The sequence below is a fragment of the Coregonus clupeaformis genome, chromosome 13, assembly GCF_020615455.1.
Source record: "Coregonus clupeaformis isolate EN_2021a chromosome 13, ASM2061545v1, whole genome shotgun sequence".
Classification (NCBI taxonomy): Eukaryota; Metazoa; Chordata; class Actinopteri; order Salmoniformes; family Salmonidae; genus Coregonus; species Coregonus clupeaformis.
Genome location: NC_059204.1, coordinates 42,585,877 through 42,602,755, shown reverse-complemented (window position 1 = coordinate 42,602,755; position 16,879 = coordinate 42,585,877). Strand labels below are relative to the sequence as shown.

Below are 16,879 nucleotides of genomic sequence, written 5' to 3'. Positions count from 1 at the left end.
TGATCATAAGTTTTATTCAGATCAGAAGCTTCAGCATGAGTGACAGGTGACATGACACCCGGAGAGTGACGCCTCAGAATGGCTGCTCGTTCTGCCCTCTCCTTCGTTTTCCCCCCTATTTATAAACAATGATGCTCCCTCTTCTGGCCAATCACCAGTCTCTCCTGTCCACAACACACTTCCTGTCGGTTGTATGCGACGTTACACTAAAAACATTCCCTCTTGATACTAACATAAACAACATTCCATTTCTTCATGAAAAACATTTAACAAAGACATAATCTTAATACACTACAAGACCAAAGATAACCCTGAAGGAGCTGCAAAGCTCCACAGCGGAGATTGGAGTATCTGTCCATAGGACCACTTTAAGCCGTACACTCCACAGAGCTGGGCTTTGTGGAAGAGTGGCCAGAAAAAAGCCATTGCTTAAAGAAAAAAATAAGCAAACACGTTTGGTGTTCGCCAAAAGCCATGTGGGAGACTCCCCAAACATATGGAAGAAGGTACTCTGGTCAGATGAGACTAAATTGAGCTTTTTGGCCATCAAGGAAAACGCTATGTCTGGCGCAAACTCAACACCTCTCATCACCCTGAGAACACCATCCCAGTGGCTAGATGTGCCAAGCCTATAGAGACATACCCCAAGAGACTTGCAGCTGTAATTGCTGCAAAAGGTGGCTCTACAAAGTATTGACTTTGGGGGGTGTGAATAGTTTTGCATGCTGAAGTTTTCTGTTTTTTTGTCTTATTTCTTGTTTGTTTCACAAGAAAAAATATTTTGCATCATCAAAGTGGTAGGCATGTTGTGTAAATCAAATGATACAAATGATACAAACCCCTCTGGCGTTTCGTGGGAAGTTGATTTGGAAGAGATGAAAAATATTCCTGGAGTGATTGAAGCACGTCGGATGAATCGAGTGGTGAATGGGGAAAAAGTGAAGCGTTTATCTGTTCTTTTGTTTTTTTAATTGAGTCTCTCCCTAATGAAGTGCGGTTAGGGTATATTAACTACAGAGTTAGAGCATTTATCCCAAGAACAATGCAGTGTGAACATTGTAAAGATTTTGGTCATGTAGAAAGTGTTTGCAGATGGGAGAAGCCGAGATGTACAAGATGTGGAAAATATCATATTATGTGTTGTAAAAGTGAAGAAAATGTGACATGTAATTGCGGTGGGAATCATGAAGCCACGTCTTCTGAATGCCCCACAAGGGTAAAGTAGAATGAGGTGGCCAAAGTCAGGGTTGTACAGAGCATTTCATATGCAGAAGCTGTGAAAAGGGTTGAGGGTTTGAATGTTGCACCAGAAGAGTCCATGGTAGTGGATAGGCCTTCACTGCAGGCTGCAGGGATTGTCTTACACCAAGAGGATCCTGAAAGGTTAAAAAGGTGGACTTTGTGGCCTTTATCGCAATGGTGATAAATGGCACTGCCAAGGTGGAGAAAAGATCTAGGAAGATTGAAATTATAGTGATTTTGGCAGAGCGGTTCCTGGGGCTGAAGGATTTCACAGCAAAGGAGTTACATGGAATATTAGCAAAAGCCGTACCACCTTCTCAGGACCTAGAGCCTGAGAAGGGAGATATGGAGAACTAAAATAAGGAAGAAGTGGGAGTTTTCTTTGTTTTGGCAATGTACTATTTGTATTAGGGTGGATTGTTAGAATCACTATTAATTATGGATTTATTTTTATTTATTTATTTTTTGGTTTCAAATCGTCCAGTTGGTGGCGGCAATACAACTTTTGGATGAAGTCTGCCATAAAACCCACAGAGGAAGAAGAAGAAGAAGAAGAAGCCGGAGCAGGAGGGTCGGATTGGGAACTATGTGGCGGACCAAATATTTTCAGATAGAAGACGAATGCCAAGATGTTGACACAAGTCCAGAGGATAGAATAGACGCCGGAGGGAGCAATGAAGAGGTCATTGTGGACTGTGAGGTCGAGGATAGAATAGAATCCGGAAGGGAAAGGAGGGGGAAAATGGAGTCCTTTGAGAAGGCAAGACATTGATATTGGTTAGGAGAAATGCAGTATTATCATAAGGAGACGTATACTTGGATGAATGAGGAGGAATGGATGGAAAAAGAGAGGCAGAGGAGGTCTAAGAGAGAGAGGGAGGAAGACTGTGAGTTTGAGTCAGGAAAAAATGGCGAAGGGAGAAGGTTCGTTAAAGAGTGGTAGGAAATGTAAGCAAAGTGAGCTGAAGACAGGAGTAGAAATGGAAGAGGGTGAAGTATCGAAGGTTGTAGGTGTGGTGAAGTGCTCGGAGCCAGAGGCTTGTGCAGAGGGTCAGGATAAAGATGAGTCTGTGACAGTAGGAGTGAAGTTTGTGGAAAAAGTGGATCCTTGCCTTTTGGCTGATCCATTTGTGGTTTCAAGATCGGTGAAAAAAGCGTTGGGTATAGTGGAATCGGTGAGGGTAACCAGAAGTGGTCTAATGATGTTTGTGTTTCTGTTGGGCAGAGGGAGAAGGCGCTCAGAGTTAAACAAATGGTGGAAAGAATTGTGAATTGTTTCGCTCTTAAGAAAAGGGCGCCATTGAGAGGAGTGATTACTGGGGTAGCAGTAAATGTAAAAGTGGATCAACTGAAGGAGAAGATTCCCGGTGTGTGTGATGCTCGTTGTTTGGTGCGACATAAAAACAGGGTGGCGAGAGTGGGGAAACAGAAGAGTCATTGTCTGTTCTTTTGAGTTTTGAAGTTGAGTCTTTGCCGGATAAAGTGAAGTTAGGATATATAAGTTATCCTGTGCGAGTGTATGTGCCGAGTACGTTACGATGTTACAGGTGTCAAACTTATGGGCATGTGGCAGCAGTATGTAGGAGGGAGATTCCAAGGTGTGAGAAGTGTGCAGAAGGGCATGAGACTAAGGAGTGTGAAGCAGTGGGGAAAGTAGTGGTATGTGCTAATTGTAGGGGTGGCCATGGGGCTGGGGATCAGACATGTCCAGTGCGAGAGAAGCAGGTTGAGGTTTCCAGGGTAAGAGTAGAGAATAAGTTGTCATATGCGGAGGCATATGCGGGGGGGTGGTGAGAGTAGGAGATATATACCAGTACAGTGGGATAGGCAAGCAAGTGATATATGTTTCTGTAAGATTGGGTTTTTAGCGTTTATAGCAATGGTTATTAATTGTACTGCAGGGATGGAACGCAAATCGAAGAAAATTGAGATTGTGGTGGCAGCTGCAGAGAGATATTTGGGTGTGTGAGACCTGACAGCAGAAGAGTTACAGGGAGTGTTAAGTGGTGATGTCCCATCATTTCAGGTTGAGGGCATGAGGTAGGAGTGAGTATATTTAAATAGTGGAGAAGGGTGGGGTTAATTATTATTATTAGTTTTGAAGTTGTGAGTGTAGTGTTAGATGGTAGGATATTTCTTTGCTTTGTTTTATTTTATTTTTCAAGGAAAGATAAGGGAGTTGTACTCCAGTATAGTAGGTGGCGTTAATGCAACAAATTGGATGCCAACCGCCGTTAAACCTAATTGAAGAAAAATAAGAAGAAGAAGATCTACCAGAGGACACGTCATTCATGTGCGACGGTGAAACGCCCCTACGCTACCTAGAAGATGGACGTCGAGCCGATGTAGGCATTGCGAGTGGCATATCTATATTTTATATAACCGTGCAAGTTTACTCCAGACACGCTATTAATATGACGTTATAGTAATAACAAACTTATGTTACTGAATATGGCTGAACATTTTCATTCATCATCGTCAGTATATTTGGCTTTCTAGCTAGCAGCACGGAGTCAACTAACGTTAGCTTGCCTGCAGTGCTAACGTAGCTAGCCAGCTAGTTATTTTTTTAGGGCTTAACTAACGTCAGTGAGCTAGCTAGCGAAGTTGTCAATAACTAAGTTGACGCATTGGGATCACTATGATAATGACAGGTATGTAGGACTGCTTAAGGCTAGCTACTTCTCTTTCACGTTAGACTAACTAGCTAATAGCTAGTTCGAACGAATTTGCTAGCTTCTGAAGTTGCGTTCTTCTCAGGCGGCGCTAGCTGGTCACCGTAGTAACTACCTAGCTATGACATGCAGGCGAGGAAATTGTAATAGCGGCATGGATTCTCATTTGAGTAGCAATAGCACAACCGGTGGTGCTAATCGTAAACAAAGTATAATCAACGCCCCAAACAGATCCGGGACTGAGCCTTGTTATGATCGTAAAGTAGGGAAGGCTGAGTATGGGCACCAAGCATGCCAGGGCAACATGACTGTATCCTCACTGAAGACACGTCTAGCCCCGACCATTCAAACCACGTTATCCGCTGCTGTGGATACCCTCTTGGGCGAAGTAGTACTTGTACTAAACGAGACCCAACAAGAGCTGGTTAACAAGGAGCAGGAGAACGAAAGACTCAAAGTGGAATTGAGGACTTTACAGGAATGCCTTAGCAGCGCCCAAAAGTTAATCGACCAGTTGCAAATTCCTTTCCCTGGTGCACAGACCATGGGTCAGTCGGTTTTCGCCCCGTCTCTCACATCTATTGGCTCTATGGACAGGGACCGCCAGAGCCACCGTAATGTGAACGGTGCGGATGGCCGGTGTGTTTCCGGGGTCGACCTAGAGATGGGTGGCTCTCTCAGTGAGTCTCTGCATGGTTATGACTCCAGGGATGACTATAAAATGTGTCAGCTCTCAATCCAATCAGATGGCTCTGTGACCAACCATTCTATGGACTCCTATGCTGCCAACGCACCTAACATCTGCTCCGACCCCAGCCGGCCAGGTAAATTATTCCTATTTGTCATAAGGCAATCCAATGTGTATATGTAGATATAAAAAGAGAGAATATCATTACAAATTTGTTGTAGCTCCATGCCATTCATTTAGAATTAATGGAAACATGGAATGTCTATGTGCTTCTAACATCCCTTTCTGTTGTTTTGTACTAAACAGATGAGAGGCGGCAGCAGGGGACCCAAGCAGTAGGACCAAGGTTTGAGATCAAAGAAGAGCAGGGGCCAGGTCCAAGTTCAGGTCCAGGGCAGGCCTGCAGTAGAGGCCCAGGGCTGAGGAGCGCCGGGGGTGCTGGTGGTGAGCAGACTGCCTCGAATGTGGGTGATCTGGGATACATCCATGTGGTGGAGCAGGAGGGGTCATTGCGCTCCAGCAGCTACTCTCTCCGCCACCCAAAACCCACGCGGCCACGTGCTGCTACCTTTGGTCCGGCTCAGGGGGGACTGGCAGGACAGAAAGCGGTGTTGAGGTCCCCTGGAGCAGTAGGAAGTGACATGTCCCCAGGTAGGGCAGGAGAGACAGCAGGACCATCCACCTCTCCAGGAGACCCAGACACAGATCGCCCCCACCATTGTCTGGAGTGTGGGAAGACCTTCCGCCTCATTTCCAGCCTGAAGAAGCACATCCGTATCCACACAGGAGAGAAGCCCTACCCATGTGGGGTGTGTGGCCGCCGCTTCCGTGAGTCGGGGGCCCTGAAAACCCACCTTCGCATTCACACCGGCGAGAAGCCCTATTCCTGCTCTGATTGCCCTAAAATCTTCCGCCACCTAGACGGCCTGCGCAAGCACCAGCGCACCCACACTGGTGACAAGCCCTATGTGTGTGCCATCTGTGGCAAGCGTCTGAGCCGACTGCAGCACCTGAAGCACCACCAGCGCATCCACACCGGAGAGAAACCCTGCAGCTGCCCCTTCTGCAACCGCACTTTCAAGGAGCCGGCGGCATTGCGCAAGCACGTCCGCACTCACCGTGAAGAGTCTGTTCACATGGAGGCAGGCATGGGCGACGACCCGGACCCAGACGCCCTGAACAACATCAACAGCCTCCACCCTGCTGCCCCCTCCCCTCAGATGAGGTTTGATGAGTGGGGAGCCGAAGGGGACGATGTGGACTGTGTGTAGGATGGTGTCATCCTTCTGTCTACTGCCTACAGCATTAGAACATGACGTTTAAAGAGTCTTCCTATTCCATTACTGTACTGTGTGAGGAAGTCTCCATTCCTTCCCTGAGAAACAGGCTATCTATCTACACCCTTAGTGTTGTCCAGTGACCAGGGTAGCCTATTAATTTCAGAGACACTTCATGTGCCTGTCTGACCCTTTGACATATCTATCCTTTAGTGCTTTATAATCTTAGAAATGTGAAAGTAGTTTATATAAGATGAAATGTACCTATGTATCATGTTCCCCCCTTCTCTCATTGCTAATGACCCTCCTATACAACTCCAACAACCTACCTAAACTGTGTTTGAATACTCATACTAAACATATTTGTGACGTAAATTGAGTATGTAGTATGCTTTTTGGTCATAGTATGGATATAGTAAGAATGCCAAAAGTTCCCGAATGTTGTACTACATTTGCCAAAATACGAAGTATACAAGCTGTGGACACTATTTCTGTGCTTTTAGGGCCCATAATGCAATTCTTTAGGAAATGGGTGTAGCTTCACAACATTTTCAGATTTGAAGAAAATGTAGGAAAATAGGCAGCTGAAGTCCGACGAGAGCGGAAACAAATTCATTGCTTTAACTAATTATGACAAATGTTAAGAAAATGTTGACCAATGTAATAAAGTAATTACTTTTCAAATTACGAACTGCATAGCGTATCATTACACAGTTGCTTGTATGTACTGGTATGTTATCTAGCTAGCTACCTAACGTTAGTTGGCTGCTAACAAGATAGCAAGAACTTGCGTAACAAAAGCATCAACTTCCAGTAGACAGGCGAAGCGCTAGTACACTCAACTGAAAGGATACCGTTCGTTTACAGTATACTAAAATGAACTAATAGTATGTAGTATATACTCATTAAGTATGTAGTATACAGTATGTTAGTATGGGTTTTCAAACACAGCTCTAGTGTATAACAGCCATGTGTCCGCTGGAAATACAAATCCTGTAAGGTGCTCGTCATATGTATTTTGAGATTGAATGGAGTTTTATGCAACCATGTCCAAAGACCATTTAATGGAAATTTAACAACAGTTAATTTGCTACCATTATTGCCACCGCCATGGTGACATTAAACAGAGATTCAGCATTGTGACATTACCATAAACAACTGCAACTTCAGAGAGAGTGCAAGGCCTTACTAGCACCTACCCCACACAGATACTGATAAACAGCTGCATATATGTACCAGCCGGGAAATCCCTCTTTCATGCAACGTGATAGCTGTGTGGTAATGCTGCGCACATTAGCCTCTTGCTTCCTACTCTCTTTGTTTTTGTCAGAAGTTGCTACTAATAGTCATGTCATATTGCTGAATGTACCTTTAACTATTAATCCCACTATGTAATGTAAATATGTAATCACTTGCAATTCTTCCTGGTATTGATTGTCCCATTCAGACAGAAAAGGGGAACCATCTCTTATCTGAAGGAGTGTCTGTCTGATCAGAGCATAGCAGAGTACACTTCAAATTTCAGCCTTTTAAAGCTGTCAATCTCTTTCCCAGCGTATGATCCTTGTGAACCAGACTTGGTCCATCTGCAATTATGGAAAATGTACATTACTGTTGACAATATTGAAAATATGCTTTAAAATGCACAGCTGGAGTTACATCCAGCATACGTAGTGGGTTCTCTGGACCCAAGGTAACAGGGTCATGTACCGCATTCAGTGGTTATTTTTGCACGCCAATATTGAACAAATTGTTATATTTTTCTTCCTGCTAAGTCTTTGGTATGAAATGTTCAAGAACATGACTTTGTTATGACTTGTCCTCCTGTTTAAAATGTATTTTTCACCCATCTGATGCATCCAGTTACTTTGTCTTAATGTTACCTATTAAAGGGCCTTTGTTGATATTGTGGCCTCTTAGTCATTGTTATTGTATGTAATCAATAAGATAATATGTATTGATCTTGCTATGAGGGCTTGAGCTTGCAATATATATTTTCCACAATGTTGATGAGGACTAGTGGTGTTACAATTTCAAGTCAACAGTGGAGCTCAGGCACATTAAATGTAAGATGTTCCTGGTTAACAGAGGCAGAGTTGAACACAGCGTCCTGTGGTCTCTCTGGTGTGGTCAGACTGGTGTTGTGGTGGCGGGCAGCCCTGTATTTCTGATCCACTCTCGGTTTCCACACATGCAACCAAAGTGGTGACCCTGCTCCCCTCCCTGACGGATATGGCCTGGCTGACACACCCTCACCCACAGACTACTCACAAACAATGACAAACACACAACCCCCCCTCCCCTATGGATTGATTATAATGACAGTCTCATGCACACAGAAAACAGCCACACACTCCCTGCTTTTTCCACAGGATCCTCGCCATAAACGTTGATGACATGCTAGTAGACTGGGTCACAGGATATGACTGGAGAACCACCATATTTAACATAATCAGGCCCATGGAAAACCAGTAGCATACAAAGGTTAGATAAATAGAAAAACCCTGCCAACCACAGCCAAACACTTCCATCCCACCTCGGACTTACGCACAGCAGTCCCTCCTTGTTTATCCAGTCCCACTGAAATGCCTCAGTGATGTCTGTAAGCCCACAGCCTCCACCCTGCCACAGCCCTGTGGTCTTACTGTCTGTCCCACTGGTACCACTGACCCAGTCTGGTGGTGTTCTGGCATTCACTGCTATCTCACGCGAGGATTGTCTTGATATGGAAGAGGAATATGGGTTGTTGTAATGACAGTCACAGTAGACTTACTACTTGGTCTGTAAGTAATAACCATTGCGTTTACAAAGGGGGCAATTTATAATAAGTGGAATTCCTTTGGCCTCCATGGGACTAAAGAAATTAGGCATTGATGTATACCCCCCCCTCCTTTCTATAGCTGTGACTCCCTCATTCTTGAAATTCGTGGCAGTCAGTAATCAGACCTTTGATAGTCTTCTTCTGTCCGCACTATGTGCAGGTGGCTGTACCCTGATTGTGTTATTGTATTCCTTACTCTCCATTTCCCATCAGTCTAGTCTGTGAGTACCTCTCTCCTGTTCTAATGTAAAAAGCAGGACTGGGCTCTGAGTTGGGTATTAGTTTAGTTTGGGAGGGAGGCAGTGGACAACAGCTGTGTGTGCATCTAGTTTGAGTGTTTGGGATGTGAGTGAATGTGCTTGAGTAGAGGTGTGTTACAGCTCGACTGGGTTCTATTTTTGTACGCTTCTGTGAGTGTTTGTTTGATTCGATTGTGAGTTTGCATAAGAGTGTGTTTTGTGCAAGTGTCTTTCTTGGCAGTGGATGTCGCTGTGCTGGACAGAAGCAGAGGCAGAGAAATGTAAGTGCAGCCTGTGAACTCTCCAGGCCCATGCAGTCATTTCCTTAGCGACTGAAAGCAAATATTCTCACTTTTTGTAGAGGAAGTGACTCAACCCTCTCCCCAACTCTCCCTTTCTCCGCCTGGCCCATCACAAGAAACCACCGGATGACCCCAACTGTACACCTTTGACTGATTGTGAAGGTCAGCTAATCATATTGGTGTGTGGTCTGTAAGTGAAGGGGGGTATGTGGTAATGCTCTATTGTTAGGTCATACTTTCTTTATATTTCACTACTAAATACAGTGAAAATAAATAGACTTTGATTGGATAGCTAGATTTGGCACTGTTACTTTCTCATCTAGTCATTGTATGGTGTCTCACATCTATACCAATATTGGTCATTTATTGAATAATCTAGATTTGAGATAGGCTTAAATTATGATGGCTAATGATTAATGTTTTTTTGTAAATTGAGTTTTGTCAACAGACACCTATTTTCCTCCCACAACTGTAACTGTAAGCTGTATAATACTCTACATTCCTCTGACTGGAGAGCTGTTTCGCACTGTTGGCATTCACACTTGATTTGGAGGTGTTTTCCAGAGCGACACGCACAGCTGTGCCGTTATCGTTCCCTGGATGGGGGGTTAGTGGGTGTTAGGAGAAATAACCAACAACGAAACCACTTTCAGCTTAGCTCCTGCGCTGCCTGGCCTACTGCCAGCTCTTTCTGGAGAGGATTGGCTTGGCTCCCTCTCCCTCTCTCCTCCCTCCCTTCTTTCCCAAACCCAGATACGCACACACCAACCATCCAAGCAACAGCAGGGAGAAAGGAGAGCGAGAAAGCGGGTAGGAAAATGGAAAAGTTATCTCGGTAACTTTTGGATCCTGTATTTTAGTTAAAATAAAAATGCCAAACATTTTACTGTTCCAAATGAATAATTTTTATATGCGAGGAGACTGAAATGTACTGTTTTTAAAGGGCAGGAGGGAAGAAGTACACCACTGAAGTTTTCTCAGCACTTTTTTTCGTTGTATGAGGCACCTTTATAATCAACATTTTGGAATACCTCCGGAAGTTAGTCGGTTGTTTTCAAGGTTCGATTGAAAGGAATACCGAGTCCCTTGGTGTTTTGTTACGAGCTGAACAGTCTTTAACAGCATTACATTTTGCCACCGTGAATGCCCCCTTCTCTTTGCGCACGGCGGTGAAGGATGCCAGGATGCCTTCTCTGATCATTTCCCATCTGCTCGTCATCTGGCTGGGTGTCCAGAGGCTGGCCTGGTGCGCAGAGCGCGCATCCACCCGTGAGCGCTTCAAAGTGGTCATCGCCCCTCTCATCTGCAAGAGGATTTGTTTAAAAGGCCAGTGCCAGGACACCTGTGAGCAGGGCAACAATACCACACTGATAGGCGAGAACGGACAGTCAGCGGATACTCTCACAGGGCCTGGATTCAGAGTGGGTGAGTGGTGATGCGATGATAAACAATAATTATTTTACACAGGCCTTATTATGCTGTTTTTTAAACACTAATCTCTGAACAATATCAGTCCTAGTAGGGAAGAAAATACACATAGGCCCCTAGGCCTTAATCATCAGAATCAAAATAAACATCTCCGTGTCAATTTGGCTATTACCATTGCATTGCTAAGACATTTGGCATATTTCGGATTTTCCCCCTTCTCTAATCTCTTGTCCACATTGTCTGGCTGGCATGAGTTGAATCTTTCTGCACAGAAGTCAGATAAACTGTGGTAAACCAAGGCTCCAGGGCCTATACCAGTTTACATTCTGGAGCCTACACTGGAGTTGACTTAGCTGACTAAACTCAACTCCACGATTTACGACTAGTGTGGGCGGACTGGAGCTCCAACATCACTTTACATTTTAGTCATTTAGCAGACGCTCTTATCCAGAGCGACTTACAGTTAGTGAGTGCATACATTTTTTTCATACTGGCCCCCCATGGGAATGAAAGTTGAGTTTAATCTGCTAGAGTTTACTGTTCCCTCTCCCACTGCCCAGTATATAGCTGCGACCAGCAACCATTCAATCAACACACTCTCACAATAATAACAATTTTACCAGTATTGTGTTTTAAAAGCACCCTTGCCAGTTTAAATTTGAATTATCTACTGTGATGGATCACAGGCTAGCAGCAGTTGTCAGACACAATAAATACACTGAGTGTACAAAACATTAGGAACACCTGCTCTTTCCATGACATAGACTGACCAGGTGAAAGCTATGATCCCTTATTACATTTTACATTTTAGTCATTTAGCAGACGCTCTTGATGTCAGCTGTTAAATCCTCTTCAATCAGTGTAGATGAAGGGGAGGAGACAGTTTAAATAAGGATTTTTAAGCCTTGAGACAATAGAACCCCACAGTGGAGGTGTCATAATACCCATAAAACCTAGCGGTCCAACAGGGAAATGGTTCCATTCATTTTTTCCCATAGGGACTTTTAGAAACACTTAAAATAAGGGCTGTGTTTCGTGTAGGCTTACCCTGGCATAACGTTTTGATAACCATGTAAATCTCTCTTGGACAAGGTGACTTTTAGCAATATATATTCGGCTCTATTTACGCTCAGATTCGAAAATGCTAATTAGCATCAAAGTAGACATCATGCAAGACTACAAATCCCTGCAAGCTCCTGCACGTCAGCTCTACCTGGCACCTTTGCTAACAGGTACAATTAAAGAAATGTAGCCAATTTATTCATTACTACATTTAGCTAACATTAGATAGTTAATCCAGAGATTCTTACCTTTGCCTCAATTTGGCAGTCACGTCCATATCATCATGCCATTTATAGTGCTTTATGATAGCCACATTAGCAGCTAATTAGCATTTCATTTGTTGGGGGTAAATACAGGTGAATATATTGATAAAAGTCACCTTGTCCGAGAGAGATTTACACGGTTATCAAAACGTCATGCCAGGGTAAACCTACATAAAATCCCCTATTGGAAAAATAAATGGTGGAAAAACGATTGGAACCATTTCCCTGTTTGATCGTTCCTTTGAACAGGGTATGGTAGTAGGTGCCAGGTGCACCGGTTTGAGTGTGTCAAGAACCGCAACGCTGCTGGGTTTTTCACACTCAACAATTTCCCATGTGTATCAAAAATGGTCCACCACCCAAAGGACATCCAGCCAACTTGACACAATTGTGGAAAGCATTGGAGTCAACATGGGCCAGCATCCATGTGGAACGCTTTCGACACCTTGTAGAGTCCATGCCCTGACTAATTGAGGCTGTTCTGAGGGCAAAAGGGGTGCAACTCAAAATTAGGAAGGTGATCCCCTTTGTTTTGTACACTCAGTGTGTTTATTGGGTCTGACAACTGCTGCTAGCCTGTGATCCATCACAGTAGATAATTAAAATGTAAACTAGCAAGGGTGCTTTTAAAACACAATACTGGTAAAAAAATATATATCAACAATATTGCCTCTGTTTAGATAGAGAACTGTTATTACTTGCTCAGCTTTTTCATTAGTTGTGATGAGGGGGTGTCCATTTCTTTGTTGATCTGTGTGAGGCCCAGGGTTATTTTAGTGTGACTTGATTTTCCCTCAAACCCCTAATTAAGGCAGACTAAGATTTGCTTTAGAATGTGAACAAGACCCCAAAATAAACTGCAGTAGTAAAAATAAATGAGGAAACTGATTCAGTCACTGTGAAAGCTACATTTATGGAAATGCATGCAGAGGCCGCCCTTAAAGTGTCGGCTGTGGGGCTCTGTGGTCAAGGGAGTTTGAGCAACATTCACATTCACTTAGGCCCACACATTTCCTATACATTTACCCACATTTTCCCAATGTTTAGATTTTTCTTGAACACCTAATGACTGTAATGCCAGTTTACCCTGTCATAATGTTGTCGTACAGATTTTGTTTTAGGACTTCTTGTGAAATGTGAAGTTCCTACGCTTTTTCTCCCACCAGCCCTTCATTACAGAACTACAGCATATTCCTAATGCATTTTTGTCATAATAAACTCTCTTTCTCTGCACTGTGAATGAACATGCTCACCCTTTCATCACAAAACCATCAGAATGGCCCTCCTTACATACTCCAGTTGTAATTACAGTGCAACACAGAATTGTTAATTTTGTGTAATCTGAACATTTGGTCTGGAGAATCAAACTAGTGTACAATCGGCCCTGTGTCTGGTATTGTACGGGTACTGTAAGCTGCATTTAACCAGGCTTTTGTGCAGTTGTTTGGGTTTGTCTGGCAGGGGCTACAGAGTGCAACTTGAGCCAGTGTCAGCTTTTGGCAAACCAGAAGTGTGTGTGGACAGTGTACTCTATGGACATGTGGAATTTTCTCTCTAGCATGTTAAAATGGCCGCGGTCAACGACAACAATATTAACACTTTTCCATAATATGAGTGGCTGTGACGTCAGCACCACAGCAAGGCTGAGACCTAGACTGAGCAGACCTGCCAGAACCTTGCCGTGAAGCAATTCACTTCCAAATGCATTAATTTTCTGCCTAATGATTCAAGATTTCCTGTCTTAAAGTCTTCACAAGAACAATGTTGTTAAAGCTGTTGTAGGATATTATGAGAAAATTAATAAATAAGGCTTAGTGAGTTTCAGCGAAATCTACTGGGCTTCAGCGGTTTTGCCAGGTTGGCCTCACGGCTATTACGTAGCTATTGGTATATATTACAGTAGGTACATTTCCATCCTGGATTTTTTTAGTTCAGTTAAAGATTTGTAATAGTATCTACTTGAACAGATTCTGACATGGTTCAAGTAACATAAACAGATATTTTGAAGCAGGATTACATTTTTTCTACAATTCTCTGGTAAATGAGAATTGACTCAACCAATCAACTCAACAGTGAAATGACATAAATAAGCAACCCTTTTCCATGTTCATTCTGTGCTCATTCCCTTAATCCTTCTCTTATGCTACTGTCTGAAGTGTATGGCACAAGCACCCTAATATATAATGTTCAGGAATTCTAGTGGTTTGGTCAGTCTTCTCTCATCACCAGGTGATCTGAAGTGAAACTGGACGTTCCTCCTTAAGTGGAGGATTGATGCATAGAAATAGAATCACCAGGACGTCTTCATTCCGTTCTGTGGAGTCTATGTATCTATCCCTGGTAAAGCAGGACTGGCTACCACCCCAGCCCTCAGACAGACAGTGTGGGGAATCCAGCAGGGTTAAAGAGGGATTAACTACTGCTACTGTTACTGCTACTTTTGCTGTTACTGCTACGCTTAGTGTTCCAGGGATAAATCAGCTGAGAGACAGCTAGGCCACACAGACTCCTGTCTGCACTGGATGAGGCCTCTGGATATACATGCTGTAGTATGGGAAAATAAACTAGAATGGCAGAGTTGCCAGAGTATAAGTAAGGAAGTAGCTAAATAAACGTAGGCTTCTATTTCTCAGCATTATCTCTTGTCATACTCAAATTACGTATGAAAGATAAATCCTAGATTCATATCAGAGATGGCATATGCTGTATGTTGAGATGCTGTTATACGTTTAGTTTCCGGCAGGTTCTATAGATGAAAAGAGTCAGTCGGCGGTTGATCTTTGAATCAGGCAGGCATTGTTCTGTGTTATGTCTCCTCCACATGGTCATAGAGGTTGAGCTGGGTTGTGCAGGTCAGACTGAAGCAGCACTCTGGATGTATGACTTAAGAGACTGGGAATGGGAATCTTGATAGACATTCCTCCCACCCCCACCCTCCCTACAGTATTTACCCACAGTAGTTCTGAGCCTGTTCCCCCAGTTTTACTGCACACAGCTCTGTTTGGGTGAGGGACGGAGGACGCAGCCTTTCTTCTCTTTAAAGGTTGCTACCGCACAGGCATTCCACCCATCAACCTCAGCAGACTGGCAGCAGCTGCTCTCCACCTCTTCTGGACCTGCCTCTGCTTCTCAGTCACTCTCACTCTGTATCTGTCTGTATCCTAAACTAAACCCGCTGTCTCATTCAGCCCAATCACAACAAGAGTCCCATCCTTACTGTTGAGGCTGAGCTGACTTCTGTCTCTCTAGAATGTCCTATGTCACTCCCCCTGTATTCAGTTCCTGATGGACTTCTCCCTCCATCCTACTGCAGTACCTCTGGCTCATGTCTCTCTATCCGTGACTCAGGATGGAGGTCATGTGAGAATGTTAAAAGCCAATGTGGTCATGCACAAAATATGAGTTTAATGGGTCATTCAAACCCAGTCATCCATTTCATTCTGAAGGCTCAGCTGTCCCACATTTTATTGCAGTGATTTATTTGGGTTTTCCCTGCGTATGGATCAGAGGTATGGGTCAGAGGTATGGGTCACAGGTACGGGTCAGAGGAGAATGAAAGGTAAAACAGAAGTCAGCAAAACAAGCCGAGCTGGAGCTGCCCAAGGCTAGCTGTCCCTGTTTAGAGACACACTTGAGTTTCCCTCTGAGAGCACTTCCCCACACTCACTCACTTCCTCCTCTGATGCCAAGTTATGGGTGCTGTAGTAAACATGGGCAACCCAGAAACCTGCACCACTCCACAGTGTGCCGCAGGCCTGGCTTTTCCCAGAGGTGAGGCTAAGCAGGGCTTCGCTCACACACACTCTCTGTCAGTCTCTCCCATGGCCATAGAGAGGGGGATTCACACAGCCATTTACGAACTTTGTTTGTGTGCGTGTGTGTGTATTTGATGCCATGTCATCAGCCTTCCCTCAAGGCTGTGTTTTAATGTTTATGCGTGCATGGTTTAGGCTGCTCTCGTATGGAGGGCAAATATCTCCGGTTATTTAAGGTCACAAGCGATGTAGCTCTACAGTCCAGTATTTGGGGATCTTAACTGGGATTTTTCATGGAATCAGATTCCTCCTCTCAGGGCTATTCCTGTCCTGTCACTGGCTCTATTCAAGTCAACACTTCGGTGCAGGTTGAGAAAAAAAAACAGTGCGAGGCAAATTGTTTTTGGCTGCTGAAGCTCCAAAAACAAAACACCAATTAGAGGTCAATTTTGAAAGGGATGAGGGAACACAGTGTGTGTGTCAGGGAGAAGGCTGTCTCGCATTTGAAGCTAATATAGGAGGAGCTAGCTCAAAAAACACCCCGGCTTGCCATGTTTAACACGCTTTCCTCCCATTTGCTTAGCGTGGGGGAGAAAGGGAGCAGTTATTTAAAGCTGGCCAGTGGAATGTGAGCACTGTGAGACTGTGTAACTGCACCCCCGCCAGACCTCTGGAGCTGCACAGCCATTAGCCAGGGTAAATACAGAATAACAGTGCTGCTGCCAGGACAGGGGGAGAAGGCCCTAAGACACCCTAGCCTGAACCACTACAGCTCCCCTGAGGGTGTGCCACCGCACCGCCATCGGGCCTGGGCAGATATCTCACATCAGCTCTGCTGGGTGCACCGTCAGCATTCCTCTCTCTACCTGGTCTGTTGTTATACAGAAAAACGGTGGATTAGACCAGTGATTACATGACATCACTTACCCAGAGTTGGTGCCAACATTCTGTCTCCCTCTCTCTCTCCACAGACGTTAAATTGCGCTGGTGCAGGGGGCTGCCAGGTTACACTGGGTTCATGCCTACCTCTTGGCCATAGAAACAACCTCACATACCTCCATGACATGTCATAATATGCCCATTGAGTAATCAGGGATTGGAGTGATGGGTTTGGGCAATTATACATA

At 44.3% G+C, this 16,879-nt stretch overlaps 2 protein-coding genes across 9 annotated transcripts in view; both read left to right on the top strand.

Annotated features, from left to right (window-relative positions):
* The first annotated feature begins 3,515 nt into the window (after positions 1–3,515).
* Positions 3,516–7,788, top strand: LOC121579515 (zinc finger protein 92 homolog). Its single transcript, XM_041894158.2, has 2 exons — positions 3,516–4,741; positions 4,912–7,788. The coding sequence occupies exons 1-2, from the start codon at positions 4,039–4,041 to the stop codon at positions 5,874–5,876; spliced, it is 1,668 nt and encodes a 555-aa protein (XP_041750092.1). The 5' UTR covers positions 3,516–4,038; the 3' UTR covers positions 5,877–7,788.
* Positions 7,789–9,909: 2,121 nt separating this feature from the next.
* LOC121579514 (latent-transforming growth factor beta-binding protein 3) overlaps positions 9,910–16,879 on the top strand; it is a 46,094-nt gene continuing 39,124 nt past the window's right edge. For 3 of the 8 annotated variants that reach the window (XM_041894155.2, XM_041894154.2, XM_041894152.2), the window contains exon 1: positions 9,910–10,669. In XM_041894155.2, coding sequence (XP_041750089.2) covers positions 10,429–10,669 — 241 coding nt within the window. In that variant the 5' untranslated portion in view covers positions 9,910–10,428. The remainder of the gene's footprint in view (positions 10,670–16,879) is intronic. The other 5 variants (XM_041894156.2, XM_041894153.2, XM_041894149.2 and 2 more) reach the window with 3 other exon arrangements.

Excerpts from the sequence above, each read along its gene's own strand:
- LOC121579515 (XM_041894158.2), top strand. The coding sequence starts at position 4,039 with ATGACATGCAGGCGAGGAAATTGTAATAGCGGCATGGATTCTCATTTG. Across the intron at positions 4,742-4,911 it reads CTCCGACCCCAGCCGGCCAG|ATGAGAGGCGGCAGCAGGGG; the intron begins GTAAATTATTCC and ends TGTACTAAACAG.